At 50.2% G+C, this 14,267-nt stretch overlaps 2 protein-coding genes across 5 annotated transcripts; one reads left to right on the forward strand and one right to left on the reverse strand.

Annotated features, from left to right (window-relative positions):
- The first annotated feature begins 342 nt into the window (after positions 1 to 342).
- MLX (MAX dimerization protein MLX) lies at positions 343 to 8,670 on the forward strand. 3 transcript variants are annotated; one of them, XM_059908436.1, is made up of 8 exons: positions 343 to 622; positions 895 to 931; positions 1,426 to 1,515; positions 1,795 to 1,901; positions 2,153 to 2,252; positions 2,440 to 2,539; positions 2,911 to 3,112; positions 7,530 to 8,670. In XM_059908436.1, exons 1-8 carry the CDS (start codon positions 419 to 421, stop codon positions 7,584 to 7,586), a joined length of 897 nt encoding a protein of 298 aa, XP_059764419.1. In that variant the 5' UTR covers positions 343 to 418; the 3' UTR covers positions 7,587 to 8,670. The 3 variants fall into 3 exon arrangements, with proteins under 3 accessions (XP_059764419.1, XP_059764421.1, XP_059764420.1); XM_059908437.1 differs by having other exon boundaries at positions 346 to 460; XM_059908438.1 differs by lacking the exon at positions 1,426 to 1,515 and having other exon boundaries at positions 344 to 460.
- Positions 8,273 to 13,286, reverse strand: PSMC3IP (PSMC3 interacting protein). Of its 2 annotated transcripts, XM_059908439.1 has the most exons (8): positions 13,186 to 13,286; positions 12,997 to 13,097; positions 12,717 to 12,806; positions 10,014 to 10,125; positions 9,385 to 9,530; positions 9,211 to 9,264; positions 9,019 to 9,078; positions 8,273 to 8,937 (listed from the first exon to the last, which is right to left on the reverse strand). In XM_059908439.1, exons 1-8 carry the CDS (start codon positions 13,217 to 13,219, stop codon positions 8,881 to 8,883), a joined length of 654 nt encoding a protein of 217 aa, XP_059764422.1. In that variant the 5' UTR covers positions 13,220 to 13,286; the 3' UTR covers positions 8,273 to 8,880. The 2 variants fall into 2 exon arrangements, with proteins under 2 accessions (XP_059764422.1, XP_059764423.1); XM_059908440.1 differs by lacking the exon at positions 9,019 to 9,078.
- Positions 13,287 to 14,267: the final 981 nt, after the last annotated feature.

Below are 14,267 nucleotides of genomic sequence, written 5' to 3' on the forward strand. Positions count from 1 at the left end.
AGACTGCAGGTCCGGGAAACTCGTCCCGGTCCTCCGGAGCTGGCTGGCCTCGGCAGTGCGCGTGCGCGCAACTCTGCGACACTGTGCGGACAAGCCTTTTGAGGGGACCCCGTTTCACCGAATGTGCTTCATGTCGCGGCGGCTGGGACGCCTGCCCTGAGGAAGCGCAGGGACGGGCGGGTAGGACGGCCCCAAGACCGCCGGTGTCAACCCCGCCACCAAGCCGGACTCCAGGTCTCCACCGGCCGCGGCAGGGGTGTCCGGGGGCGTTTTCCGGGTCGCGCATGCGCTGCCGCCCCGCCCCGCCCCCCGCCTCTGGGCCGCGGGTTGGTGGGTTTGGGTCACGTGGGCGCGCCTCGCCGCTTCCTCGCCGCAGGGGGCCAGCCCGCGGGCAGGTTTCCGGTTCGGTGGGTCGGAGATGACGGAGCCGGGCGCCTCTCCGGAGGACCCCTGGGTCAAGGCAAGCCCCGTGGGCGCGCACGCCGGCGAGGGGAGGGCGGGTCGGGCTCGTGCACGTAGGGGGTCCGGAAGACGAGGGGACTCCCTGAAGTCCCCAGAGCTACTCCCGCTCTCCGGGCCCCGGGGCTGCAGAGAAGACAGCTCTCACCCCGCGTGTGCCAAGGTGGGAAGACAACTGAGGCGTGTGCGCGTGGGTGTGAGGGGACGGGGCTGGAGGGCTGGGGGTGTGGAGTGGGCGGACGGCGTCCTGCCGAGGGGCGGCGCTCCCGCGGCCTAGCCACTCTTGGCTCTGGGGGAATCCTGCGGCTGCTCGCGCACCCCAGGGGTGTGTGGGTGTGTGTGTGTGTGTGTGTGTGTGTGGGTGTGTGTATGTACGTGTACACACGCGCGCAGGGGCGGAGGTCTGACGGGCTTCTCCCTTGCTCGGTGCCGCAGGTCGAGTATGCGTACAGCGACAACAGCCTGGACCCCGGTGAGTGCCTCCCCCACCGTCTTCAGCTCTGGAGGGACACTCCCACCTCAGCCCTATAGATTTAAGTGGCCTTGCCAGTCACACCTGAGCACAGTCCACTGCCCTTGAGCTGAGCGGGCCTGAGCAGCGAGGGAGGAGGAGCTGAAGGACAGGGGCAGGAAGCATCCGAGGGTAACACCTAGTTCCCTATGTCCTGGAGCAGGGATGTGATGGAAGTAGTGACAGCTGGTCACTCACCATCATCACGCCCAGATGCCACTTTGTGAGCCAGGAGGTATCACTGCAGGTCTGTGGAGCAGTGTAGACACTAGAGACTGGAGCACTGTGGAATGGCACGACAGGAAGTGGGTGTCCCAGTATGGCTGGCTTTTGGGTTGATGGGGAGAGGTCAGTATTTAAGGCCCAGGAAGCCATTATGCCCACAGGTGTCTGAGGGCCTAGCGGGGCCCCTCCCTCTATCCTACCCCTTAGTGATTGGGGCTTCTCTTTTCCAGGGCTTTTTGTAGAAAGCACCCGCAAGGGGAGTGTAGTGTCCAGAGCTAATAGCATCGGTTCCACCAGTGCCTCTTCTGTCCCCAACACAGGTAGGCAGCAACGTCCCCCCCAACTCGGGGGAACCAGATATGCCTTCATTTTAGTATCTTTCCTAGACGGGGCAGCTCCAGCCATCCACGTGGAGGCGCTGGAACCCTAGTGCTAGAAGCAGGGTATCGCCGTCTCTCACCTCATCTGGGATATTAGGTTCTTGTATCTGTCTGCCATCTCTGGGTACCAGGTTCTTCTTCCCAGCTGGGGAAAAGTGGGCTAGATGGGCCCCACTGGGCCCCAGAATGACCTCTTCCTGCCCCCAACTCTGAGCGTAGATGACGAGGACAGCGATTACCACCAGGAATCCTACAAGGAGTCCTACAAGGACCGCCGGCGGCGAGCACACACTCAGGCTGAGCAGAAGAGGAGGGATGCCATCAAGGTGATTGGGGAGGCCTGCACCTCAGCCAGCGCAGGAGGGCGCTGCACACTTCAGATCCACTCTGCCCTGACCCCGTCAGGCAGTCCCAAGCAGGCTTGGGGGCAGCTAGTCTAGGCCCTGGACATGAACTTCTCCCTCCTTCCCACCCCCCTTTGAGTGAGCATGGAACTTGGTATCATGGAGGAAAAACTTTGTGCCCATTTGCCTTAACCCCTCAGTTAAGGAACCCATGTCCCCTGCTCTCTCCACAGAGAGGCTATGATGACCTACAGACCATCGTTCCCACCTGCCAGCAGCAGGACTTCTCCATTGGCTCCCAAAAGCTCAGCAAGGCCATCGTTCTGCAGAAGAGTATGGCCAGGAGAGCAGTGGAGGGCTTGGAGCCAAGGGGGCTGTGAAGGCTAGCGCCTCAGAGCCGCTTTTGGCCTGGCCCTGGTGGGGTGGTTGTAACAGGAGAGGTGGGGTCTGGGGGAAGGGGAAACACAATCAGCCTGGTCCTTCTGGTTGTGCCCACCCCCTCTTCCCTCCCCCACTCCAGCCATTGACTACATCCAGTTTTTGCACAAGGAGAAGAAAAAGCAGGAGGAGGAGGTATCCACGCTACGCAAGGACGTCATGGCCCTAAAGATCATGAAAGTGTAAGGGGGGTGCTGGGCTGGGGGAACCAGGGCTTCTGGTTCTGAGGGGACTCTGAGGCCTCTTCAGTTCGCGCCCTTCCCTTTGTTCAAAGGCCACGTCAGATAATATTCTCACTGTCTCATGTGGTAGGCAGGACTCTATCCCAACTGTAGCAGATACTCTGGAAACGCCTGTGGGATTAATGAAGGGAAGGTTGGAGAGGGTGGGTCACCACTTCTGACCTAGAAGCAGTATCTAGCTGATGTTGAATACCTCCCCCCGAGGCTCTCTGGGAATCTCCTTCCCAGGGGAGTACGTAGGGTAGCGCTGTTATTCTTCCTGGGCCGGTAGAGCTGCTGCAGCCCCTTAGGCCTGGCCTGTTCGCTTTCAGGAACTATGAGCAGATTGTGAAGGCACACCAGGACAACCCCCATGAGGGGGAGGACCAGGTCTCTGACCAGGTGAAGTTCAATGTGTTTCAAGGCATCATGGACTCCCTCTTCCAGTCCTTCAATGCCTCTATCTCCGTGGCCAGCTTCCAGGAGCTGTCGGCCTGTGTCTTCAGCTGGATTGAGGAGCACTGTAAGCCTCAGGTATGGGGCAGCAGTGGACACGGGGTTGGGGGTCTTCCCTCAGGCACAGTGGCCCAAGCCATTGTTTGTTCAGAGAGACAGGGTAGCAGGTTTTAGGTTTCTTGAGGATATTTCTACAACTTTCAGTATTCTTGTTTCCCCCTTTGCTTTCTAGCCCAGTTTTTCCTGTTAAGGTTTCATTTGGCAAGAAGGATTTGAGCACTCACTAATGCAAGGCCTAGCTCTTGGCCTTTGTTTCGCCCACATAGTGGCAAGTAATGGCAGCCTCAGGCACTCCTCCTCGGCCCCCCAGCATGTAAGCCCCAATCACTTGCTGCACACTTACTTGGGGTTTTTGGAAAGATTCCTGGCCCCCACCCCCAGGCCCAGTAAAGTAGCTTTCCATGGGGTTTCTAATTATTATTTGTAATGGAGAGTGTGTTAATGGTTGCACTGAGTCTTCCATTTTTGAGGCCTGGTTGCTTTTTCTGAGGCTTGACTTGTATCTGAGATTCTCACTTTTTTGTTTCCCAACATTTTTTTAAATGTAGTTTTTAAAAGTTACACTGCATTTACAGTTATTACAAAAAACATTGGCTACATTCCCCGTGTTGTACAATATTTCCTTGCAGACTTACACCCAGTAGTTTGTACCTCCCACTCCCCCACCCCAATATTGCCCCTCAGCCCCACCCCCCACTGGTAACCACTAGTTTGTTCTCTGTATCTGTGAGTCTGCTGCTTTTTTGTTACATTCACTAGTTTGTTGTATTTTTTTAGTTTCCACATATAAGTAATGTCATACACTTATATGTGGAATCTTTCTCTGACTTATTTCACTTAGTATAGTCCATCCATGTTGCTGCAGATGGCAAAATTTCATTTTTCTTTTTGGCTGAGGAGTATTCCATTGTGTGTGTGTGTGTGTGTGTGTGTGTGTATACTACATCTTCTTTATCCATTCATCTCAGTTTTTTGCAGGGTTTTTTTGGTACTTTTAAAAATTTTATTGAAGTACAGTTGATTTACAGTGTTGTGTTAATTTCTGCCGTACAGGAAAGTGACTCAGTTTTATATATTCTTTTTCATATTCTTTTCCATTATGGTTTGTCACAAGATATTCAATATAGTTCCCTGTGCTCTACAGTGGGACCTTGTTGTTTATGCATCCATCCTATATACAGAAGTTTGCCTCTGCTAATCCCAAACTCCCACCCCTTCCCTTCCCTACCTCCCCAACCCCCACAGCCTCAAGGCTGTTCTCTGTGTCTGAGAGTCTGTTTCTGTTTCGTAGAGATGTTGATTTGTGTCATACTTAGATTCCACATATAAGTGATATCATATGGTATTTGTTTTTCTCTTTCTGACCTACTTTGCTTAGTATGATAATCTCTAGGTCCATCCATGTTGCTTCAAATGGCATTATTTCATTCTTTTTTTTATGGCTGAGTAATATTACATTGTATATATATACACCACATTTTCTTTATCCATTCACCTGTTGCTGGATGCTTAGGTTGCTTCCGTATCTTGGCAGTTGTAAATAATGCTGCTGGAACATTGGGTTGCGTATATCTTTTCAAATTAGTGTTTCTGGTTTTTTTGGATATATACCTGGGAGTGGAATTGCTGGATCATATGGTAGCTCTATTTTTAGTTTTTTGAGAAACCTCCATACTGTTTTCCACAGTGGCTGCACCAGTTTACATTCCCACCAACAGGGTGCAAGGGTCCCCTTTCCTCCATATCCCCACCAACATTTGTTATTTGTGTTCTTTTTGATGATCGCCATTCTCACAGACGTGAGGTGATATCTCATTGAGGTTTTTTTTTTTCTAGCTGCGCTGGGTCCATTGCAGCACGCGGGTTCTTCTTCATTGCAGCGCATGGGCTCAAGCTCACGGGCTCAGTAGTTGTGGCGCTTGGGCTTAGTTGCCCTGTGGCATGTGGGATCTTAGTTCCCCGACCAGATCTTACCCGCGTCCTCTGCATTGGAAGGCGGATTCTTTTTTTTTTTTTTTTTTTCACACACACACACACACACTGTATTTTATTTTTACAAGAGAGAAATAGACTGACACCAAGCATTGTACATGGATGACCACAACAAAAGCAACAATGATTGCAATTACCAAACATGAAACACACTCATACTATGTCATAATATTGACATTCAGTCCAGTAATCCTCCACTGTAACAGCTGGAAGGCGGATTCTTAACCACTGGACCATCAGGGAAGTCCCTCATTGTGGTTTTGATTTGCATTTCTCTGATGATTAGCGATGTTGAGCATCTTTTCTTGTGCCTGTTGGCCATCTGCATTTCCTCTTTGGAAAAATGTCTATTCAGTTCTGCCCATTTTAATCGGGTTGTTTTTTGTTTTTTGGCCACACCATGTGGCTCGCGGGATCTTAAGTTCCCCAACCAGGGATAGAACCCGGGCCACGGCAGTGAAAGTGCCGAGTCCTAACCACTGGACTGCCAGGGAATTCCTTGGTTATTTTCTTGTTGTTGAGTTGTATGAGCTGTTTATATACGTTGGATATTAACCCCTTATCAGTCATATCATTTGCCAGTATTTTCTCCCATTCAGTAGATTGTCCTTTCGTTTTGTCAATGGTTTCCTTTGCAGTGCAAAAGCTTTTAAGTTTAATTAGGTCCCATTTGTTTATTTTCACTTTTATTTCCTTTAGGAGATGGATCCAAAAAATATTGCTGCAGTTTATGTCCTGAGTGTTCTGCATATGTTTCCCTTTAGGAGTTTTATAGTATCCAGTCTTACATTTAGATCTTTAATCTATTTTACTTTTGTATATGGTGTGAGAAAATGGTCTAATTTCATTCTTTTACATGTAGCTGTCCAGTTTTCCCAGCACCACTTATTGAACAGGCTTTTTCTCCATTGCATTTTCTTGCCTCCTTTGTTGTAGATGAATTGACCATGAGTGTGTGGGTTTATTTCTGAGCTCTGTATTCTGTTCCATTGATCTCTGTGTTTTTGTGCCAGTACCATACTGTTTTTTTTGGTTTTTTAAATTTTATTTATTTTTGGCTGCTTTGGGTCTTTGTTGCTGCGCGTGGGCTTTCTCTAGTTGCGGCGAGCGGGGGCTACTCTTCATTGCGGTGTGCGGGCTTCTCATTGCGGTGGCTTCTCTTGTTGCGGAGCGTGGGCTCTAGGCGCGCAGGCTTCAGGAGTTGTGGCACACAGGCTCAGTAGTTGTGGCTCACGGGCTCTAGAGCGCAGGCTCACTAGTTGTGGCACACAAGCTTAGTTGCTCTGCGGCATGTGGGATCTTCCTGGACCAGGGATCGAACCTGTGTCCCCTGCACTGGCAGGCGGATTCTTAACCACTGTGCCACCAGGGAAGCCCACCATACTGTTTTGATTACTGTAGCTTTGTAGTATAGTCTGAAGCCAGGGAGCATGATACCTCCAGCTCTGTTCTTCTTTCTCAAGATTATATTGCCTATTTGGGTTCTTTTGTCTTTCCATACAAATTTTAAAATTATTTGTTCTAGTTCTGTGAAAAATGCCATTGGTATTTTGACAGGGATTGCAATGAATCTGTAGATTGCCTTGGGTAGTATGGTCGTTGTAACAATATCGATTCTTCCAATCAAAGAACATGGTATATCTTTCTATCTGTTTGTGTCATCTTCAATTTCTATCAGAGTACAGGTCTTTTACCTCCTTAGGTAGGTTTATTCCTAGGTATTTTATTCTTTTTAATGTGATGGTAAATGGGATTTTTTCTTAATTTTTCTTTGATACTTAAATGCAAGAGATTTCTGTACATTAATTTTATACCCTGCAACTTTACCAAATTCGTTGCTGAGCTTTAGTTTTCTGCTGGCGTCTTTAGGACTTTCCATGTTTAGTATTGTGTCATCTGCAAACAGTGATATTTTATTTCTTCCTTTCCAATTTGGATTCCTTTTTTTTTTTTTTCTTTTTCTTTTTCTGGATTCCTTTTATTTCTTCTTCTCTGATTGCCATGGCTAGGGCTTCCAAAACTATGTTGAATAAAAGTGGTGAAAGTGGGCATCCTTGTCTTGTTTCTGATCTTAGAGGAAATGCTTTCAGCTGAAAGCATGTCCCAACAACATTTTTATTGTGAAACACTGTAAACATAATGCAGCACTGAGAGAATTTTATAATGAACACTCATATATCCCCCACCTAAAGTTTACCATTAACCTTTTTTGTATTTGCTTTATCACATAGTAATGCATCTCTCCATCCCTGACTGACTCCATCCTGTTTTGGGGGCATTTGCAAACTGTAGACATCAGTGCTTCCCAGGTTTTTTGTCTTAACTGTACTCTAAAGAGCACACCTGGCTCAGGCAGGCGTCACTGAGCGGCTCTCTGCCCTCGCTGAGCGGCTCTGTGCCCTCCATGAGCGTGATCTCTCTCTTTCTCTGCTGCCCCTACCAGACCCTACGGGAGATTGTGATTGGTGTTCTACATCAATTGAAGAACCAGCTTTACTGACCAGCTCTTGGAACCTGCAGAACAGCCAGCAAGAGGCCTTGAGTCTCCTACCTGGCCGTGGAGCCACTGGGCTTATGAGATTGGACTGTGACACTGCACACCAGTCAGCTGCTTTCTCCTCAGTGTTTGGCTCCCCAGCTCCCCCCTCCCCCTCGGCCCCATCTTCAATGGGGCTGGGGAGGGGGGAGGGTTATTATGAAAGCTTTGATTAATTTATTATACTGACCATAGATCTCAAACCTACCTAGTCTTTCCCCCTCCCCATAGAAGTCCTCGGGATGGGGTCTGCTCTGGGAACCCTAAAAAGCTCCTGGCCTCTCCCTTTTTCTAAGCCTCAGATTTCTGCTCATATTTGGTAACTACTGTTTGCCTGTTTTGGTCTCTCTGGCAACATTTAGCCCAAGTTTGGCCATTTTGGCAGTAGTTGGATGGGAAGAAAGGAGTAAGAGAAAATACTCTCACAGCCATGAAGGGTGAAAGGTGGCCTCATGCCTAGGCTAGGGCTGCCTGGTCAGCCCGAGGTGAGGCCAGAGCTTTCTCTGGCCAGCTCAGGGCAGGGCTGCCAGGTTCCTGCCCTTGCCCTCTACTCTGGGTGGTAGAGGGAAGCAACCTCCTCACCCACTCCTGGCCTCTTGTGTCCCCACAGGCAGTAGCACTGCACAGCAAAGTCAAATGTGACACAACACTAGGTATTAAATTTTTTAATTTTTCTAAACACCAACAATGCAATTTTGCTAAAGTTACAATTTTGGAAAATTGGCCTCAAGACCACTCCCAGGCTTTCTGTCAAGTGTATCTGGGTCTCTACCATCTCAGGGCTGCCTGCATTTCTCCCAGGACTTGGGGTGGGGTGAAGGTGGGTAGAGAAGATTTTCTAAAGGTCTCCTGGAGTGTAGAGCCCAGGAGAGTCCTGGGTGAGGCCCTGGGCTCCTTGAATGCTGTGTATAGTAGCCTCTCTCTGCCCTTGTCCCCCAAGCTCTCTTTTGCCTTTCTCAGGTTTGATATCTGGGAGGTTTGATTATCCAGAGGAAATTAAATATTTTTATATCAAATTATATTACAATAAATATTGCCAAATGCTTTCCTTTTGCATTGTTCCCCATCTAACTGTTAAGTTCAGGCAGTCAAAATGTGGGTGATGAAATGAGTGAAACCATCCTCCCCGGGCCACCAGTGCTCCACCCAGCACTTTGGTGTGTGCTCAAAAGTGGCCAGCAGCAGGAACAACAACAAAGCTGACGTAAACAAGGCAGCCAGGCCAGGACATCTCCGTTCCCAGGCCTGCCAGAGGGCCTCAGGGATCTGGGAGCTTGAGGTTGTAATCTTCATCTGTCTCTATCCCAACTTCCTCCTGGGGGAGCAGCGAGACAAATGAATGAGACCTCCCTGGACTCAAGCCCCAGAGGAGCAAGGAAGGGAGAACACCACTTACAAAAAACTGCTTCTTGCTCTTGGGGTATCCTTCAAGGATTGCATCAGACAGCTCTGTTGCCTGACAAGAAACAAAACCGCCCCCTTTCAGATGGGCAGTACTCGGCATGCGTGACGGGTCCATGATACGGGGCAGCTGTTTCCCCGGTGGCTGCCGTCGTCCAGGGCCTGCCTAGAGTTCCCCCGCACTTACCATCCTCTTGCGCTTCCTCCACTCCTTGCAGTACCTCTGCCTCTCTCTGTACACCTAGACAGGGAAACAGGTTCCTCTGACCCCCTCAGCCCCACAGCAGCCGCTGGGGTCAACCCTCCTCACTTTGAACCTGCACAGGCAGCCCTCCCTGCTCCCCACTCCCTCCCCACCCACCTGCTCTTTCTCTTCTGGAGTCACGTGGTTGGTGGCCGCTTTGATGGTCTTCAGTCTCTCTGTGTAGCCAGCACATTCCTTCTTTAACTCCTGGATCTCTTTCTGCATCTCCGGTGTGGTCAGGGCACTAGTTAACTCCTTCAGCTCTAAAACCACATCCCCCGGAGAGGTCACTGGCTACCCTGAGGTAGGAGATCAGGCCTCCACCTTGCTCTGGGCTCTACACACAGGGTCCAGAATGGGTCCCGTATTCTGGAAATCCTCAAGAGATTAAGGCTTACAGAATTGTCAGTTTATTCTAGTTTTCTTTCCTTCCCCATCTACACATAGTTGAGGGGAATGAGTTTGAGTAGACTGTTAGCTGTAGTCAGTTAAAGAAGCAGAGTAAAGGGAAGTGTGGGAACTGTATACTGATACAGTAGGGAAGGCAAATGCCTGTCTTGCCCATTTGTCTTCAAGAGCCATTAGTTGTTAGACACTGATTTTAAGGTAATGCCTATGGCAGCCCAGCAAAGGGATCTTTGCTGCAAGAAGACAACACTGCGGTCAACAAACCCTTCACTTGGTAATTCCTGACCTCAGACTGACCCTGACACTAGGGGTACCTTCTGGGGGTTGCCCAGTCCTACCAGCCTCCGTGTGGCGGCAGCTCTGCTGCAAGCTCTGCACCTTAGCAGCGAGGGCCACGATTTTGGCATCCAGGGCTTGGAGGTCGGCATCACTAACCATGTCAAATTGTTCCTGCCAGAGACGAAAGGAAGAATAGAAGCAGGCTGATGGGAGAAACAAGAAGGGAACCCACATTTGGGAAGGCAACATTCATACACACTCGAGAATCTGGGACTCCCCAGCTCTCCAGAGGGCCTGGGAAGATAGAGGGTACTTTTGAGCATTCACTTTAGTACCAGTCCACTCAAAAAGCTGTAAAAGAACAAGTTGAAACCTGATACTTGTCCTCGAGGGGTTTCGAGGTGCAGGATACTGAATAATAGGACAGGAATATCAGGTTACTGGCAAAACCACTCACTGGGCTGAAGGAGTAAAGGAACGTTCTTCTCAAGGTGATGATACCTAATTATGGGCTTCCACAATAGGAAGGATGTGGACAGGTGACGAGGCATGGTGGGAGGTATTTAGATAAAGGATACCAGTGAAGTCTGAGGAACCCCTCCCATGGGACCACAGCTAGAAAAGGCCTGTGCTGGGGCTCAGTGGGGTCTTGTCAGTGGTGATGGGAAGCAGAATGGAAAGGATGGGAATACCAGCCCGGGCAGTTTGGACTCTACATTCAGGTGAGGTAAACCATTAGGGTAGGAGGCAGCAAACTACAGCCTGCAGGCCAAATCCTGCCAGATGCATGTTTTTGAAAAAAAATTTTGGAAACGTAGCCACATCCACTTGCTTACATATTGTCCATGGCTGGTTTTGCTCTACAGTGGCAGACTTGAGTACTAGTGACAGTTGTGTAACTGGGACAAGAGACCATCTGACCTGAAAAGCATAAAAATATTAACTGTCTGGCCCTTTGCAGAAAAAAAAAAAATCTGCCAACTTCTTTAAGGGATCTTCAATAGAGCAGTAATATAATGAAACCTATTTTAGGATAATTAGCCTTGACGGTGGATGTTAAATCTTGTGGGGTTACTGAGTAAAGGAAGATGAGAAATGGGGTCTGCCCCAGAACAGCTTCAGTTTTGTGAGGGAGACAAGTGATAAGTCAATTACAATAGAGTATGCCTCAAAAGAGGTAAGTGCCCGAAGAAGGCAGTTAGCTCTTAGCATTCAGGGAAGGTTTCTGGAGGTGATGCCTGAGTGAAATCCTAAGGGATGAGTAAGAGTTAGCCGGGCGAAGAGAAAGAAGGGACTCAAAAACCTTGAGCAGAGGAAGGAAAATGAGCAAAGGCCACGGGAGTAAAACCAGACCATCTAAATGGTCTAGTATTGATGGATGGAGAAATAACAGGGACAGGAGAGGCTAGAGGCAGGCTGGGGCCAGGTCTCCAAGTACCTTTTATCTGTTCTAGGGAGCACTAGAGTTTTCAGTAGAGAAACGGCATGACTAGATTTGTATGTACGTAGATTATTCTGGCTGCAATGTTTAAGATATGTTTAAGGAGGCCAGGAGTTAGGAGGATATTGCAATAGGTGAGGAGCACCTGAACTAGAGCAGTGGTGGCAGCTGGAGAAGGAGAGGATGGGTTCAAGAAGAGGAAAACAACTGGACTTGATGGCTGACTAGGCATGTGAAATAAGGGAAGTTAAGAATGACTCCCTGGGACTTCCCTGGTGGCGCAGCGGTTAAGAATCTGCCTAACAATGCAAGGGATACAGGTTTGATCCCTGGTCCAGGAAGATCCCACATGCCACAAAGCAACTAAGCCCGTGCGCCACAACTACTGAGCCTGCGCTCTAGAGCCCGCGAGCCACAACTACTGAGCCTATGTGCTGCAACTACTTAAGTCCACGCACCTAGAGCCTGTGCTCCACAACAAGAGAAGCCACCGCAATGAGAAGCCCACACACCGCAACGACGAGTAGCCCCCACTCGCCGCAACTAGAGAAAGCCCGCAAGCAGCACTTAGCAACGAAGACCCAATGCAGAAATAAATAAACGAATGAATGAATGAATGACTCCAGGGACTTCCCTGGTGGTCCAGTGGTTAAGAATCTGCCTTCCAATGCAGGGGATGGGGGTTCAATCCCTGGTCGGGGAACTAAGATCCCACGTGCGGGGGGGCGGGGGGCAATTAAGCCCCCCACCGCAACTAAGACCCAATGCAGCCAAAATAAACAAATTAAAAAAAAAAAAGAATGACTCCCCAGTCTCTGGCCTGGGTGAAGAGCGATTCCATTAAGGGAGAAGAATACAAGAGGAGCCAGTTTAGGGGAGAGATGAAGCATTCTACTTTGGCAATATTGATTCTGAACGGCTTGAAAGGCATCCAGTTTGGGGGGGTCTGGGCTGGAGATACAAAGTTAATGTCACATGTGTTTACGGAAGGGGGTGGAGACAGAAGGAAAATAATTTGGCAGACGGTGGTTCTCATCTAGATGATTGGGAATAAGAACTTCCAAGGATAAATGGACCTCGATAGCAACAACTCAGGATCTTCTGTCCTCTATCATATTTCAAGTCTGGAAATCTCGTGAAGTTTGGATGACAGCAAAGGGAGTCCACACTTTGACTTAAAGGCTGGCTGGGACCCTTTTAATGGCCTAAGACTGGTGAATTTAACAGGATGCTTCAATTCTCCCAAAGAGAGTTCATACCAGGGACTGATTCACCTAATGACGGACTCTCACACACGTGCTAATCTGCACGTTTCCCTCACCTGGTCAGCAAAGTATATCTTCTGCTTGCCGTACATCTTCTCTTTGATCTTGCCTTGTTGGGCCAGCTGGTCCAGCGCCTTCACCACCGCCTGGCAGAGGGGAGGGGGCGGAGAAGTCGGGGGAGTGACTACAGGCCCGGGCTGGGGAATGTCACCAATGATGCGGGAAGCGCCCGAAGAGCCTTAGGAAGCCCAAGCCTAGAATGGCAGCCTCGGGAGGGGAGGAACCCAGGCTGATTCGAGGGGTCCCAGGGGAGGAATCCCAGGAGAGGGTCCTCACCGCCTTGCCCAGTCCGTGTTCCCGCTGCAGGTTCCCGAACACGTCCTGGGCGCTGTAGGGCCGGTTCTGCTCCTGTAGGTACCTCAGCAGGATCCCGGAGGCTACGGAGAGAGACGAGGCGGGGAGAGGCTCCCTCAACCGACCCCTGCCCGCCCTCCTCCGAGGTCTCCCGGCGCCCACGGCCGTTACCTCCCGCCACGGCTTCCGCCCGGCCTTTACTCATGTCCTTTACCGCCACCAAACTCCGAAAGCCGGAAGTTGCAGTTGCTCGGGGCAACGACTCCTTCCGGCGATGGGCAGGGCTGGCCTCAAGTGGTGATTGGCGCAGGGAAGCTTTCGCGAGAAGCGAAGCAGCCCTTCCCGGACACCGTAGTTCAGCTCGGCCGGGAACTCGGGCGCTCAGGTCTCGCTTGCCGGGTCCCGGTCTCTGCTGGGGAGGCGGGGCGCGCGCTTCGAACCTCTCCCTTACTCCCCTTGGAACCAGGGCTGTAGGGAATCACGCGCTGAAGTTTCGGGACCCAGTTCTAGCGGCCGCTGAGCACTCGTGACCTTGAACTGGGCTGAGTATTCGAACGGAAAAAAACCTCAGCATCAACTCCCGCTGGGCAAGCGACTTGCTCAAGGTCACAGGGCCAGTTACCTACGGACGTGTCCCCTCCCACGGCCCAAACCTTTCAGTCGGTTTTTCTCATTTTTTGTAAAACGGCAACAAGAGGTGTTTCCAGGAGGGGGGGTTATGAAGATAATAGAACGGGTAAGCGCCCTGGAAAGAATAACGCTGCCTTTATTTGCCCGTTACCGAGCTTCGCACACAGGGGGCGCTCAGCACATGCTGTGGTTGAAGGTAGGGTTGGGAGGGGGCTGCTCTTAAGCCACAATGCTTGTAGAAGTTTCCTCTTGGCCGAGATAATCTTATGGCAACACCTGGCAGGTGCTTTCCACTCCTGCCCACATCGGCCAATGGGACAAAGCCTGAAATAAGTATTTCTAGTTTCTGAGGTCAGCTGAAGGCCAAAGAGCAGCTGTTGAGTTGCAGGCTCAAACAATCCAGAGGGGCATGGTGCTACTTTTTAAAGCTTCTATTACCTAAAATCTCATTAGCCTTTGAAACCTGTGCTTGTCTTCACACGTTTAGGGGACAATATTCAGAATTAGAAATGACGGAACTGCAGGCTAGATGCCAGCCAAGAGTGCCAGTTATGCTCACATCTGGGGTCTCCTGGAGAGGGGAAGTAGCCTCCCACCATGGTGATTGTTCTGGCCATCACAGA

This window comes from Balaenoptera ricei, chromosome 20, assembly GCF_028023285.1.
Source record: "Balaenoptera ricei isolate mBalRic1 chromosome 20, mBalRic1.hap2, whole genome shotgun sequence".
NCBI lineage: Eukaryota > Metazoa > Chordata > Mammalia > Artiodactyla > Balaenopteridae > Balaenoptera > Balaenoptera ricei.

Excerpts from the sequence above, each read along its gene's own strand:
- MLX (XM_059908436.1), top strand. The coding sequence starts at position 419 with ATGACGGAGCCGGGCGCCTCTCCGGAGGACCCCTGGGTCAAGGCAAGC. Across the intron at positions 1,516-1,794 it reads CTCTTCTGTCCCCAACACAG|ATGACGAGGACAGCGATTAC; the intron begins GTAGGCAGCAAC and ends CTCTGAGCGTAG. Across the intron at positions 3,113-7,529 it reads AGGAGCACTGTAAGCCTCAG|ACCCTACGGGAGATTGTGAT; the intron begins GTATGGGGCAGC and ends TGCCCCTACCAG.
- PSMC3IP (XM_059908439.1), bottom strand. The coding sequence starts at position 13,219 with ATGAGTAAAGGCCGGGCGGAAGCCGTGGCGGGAG. Across the intron at positions 13,098-13,185 it reads GGCGGAAGCCGTGGCGGGAG|CCTCCGGGATCCTGCTGAGG; the intron begins GTAACGGCCGTG and ends CTCTCTCCGTAG. Across the intron at positions 9,531-10,013 it reads CTGCCGCCACACGGAGGCTG|AGCTGAAGGAGTTAACTAGT; the intron begins GTAGGACTGGGC and ends ATGTGGTTTTAG.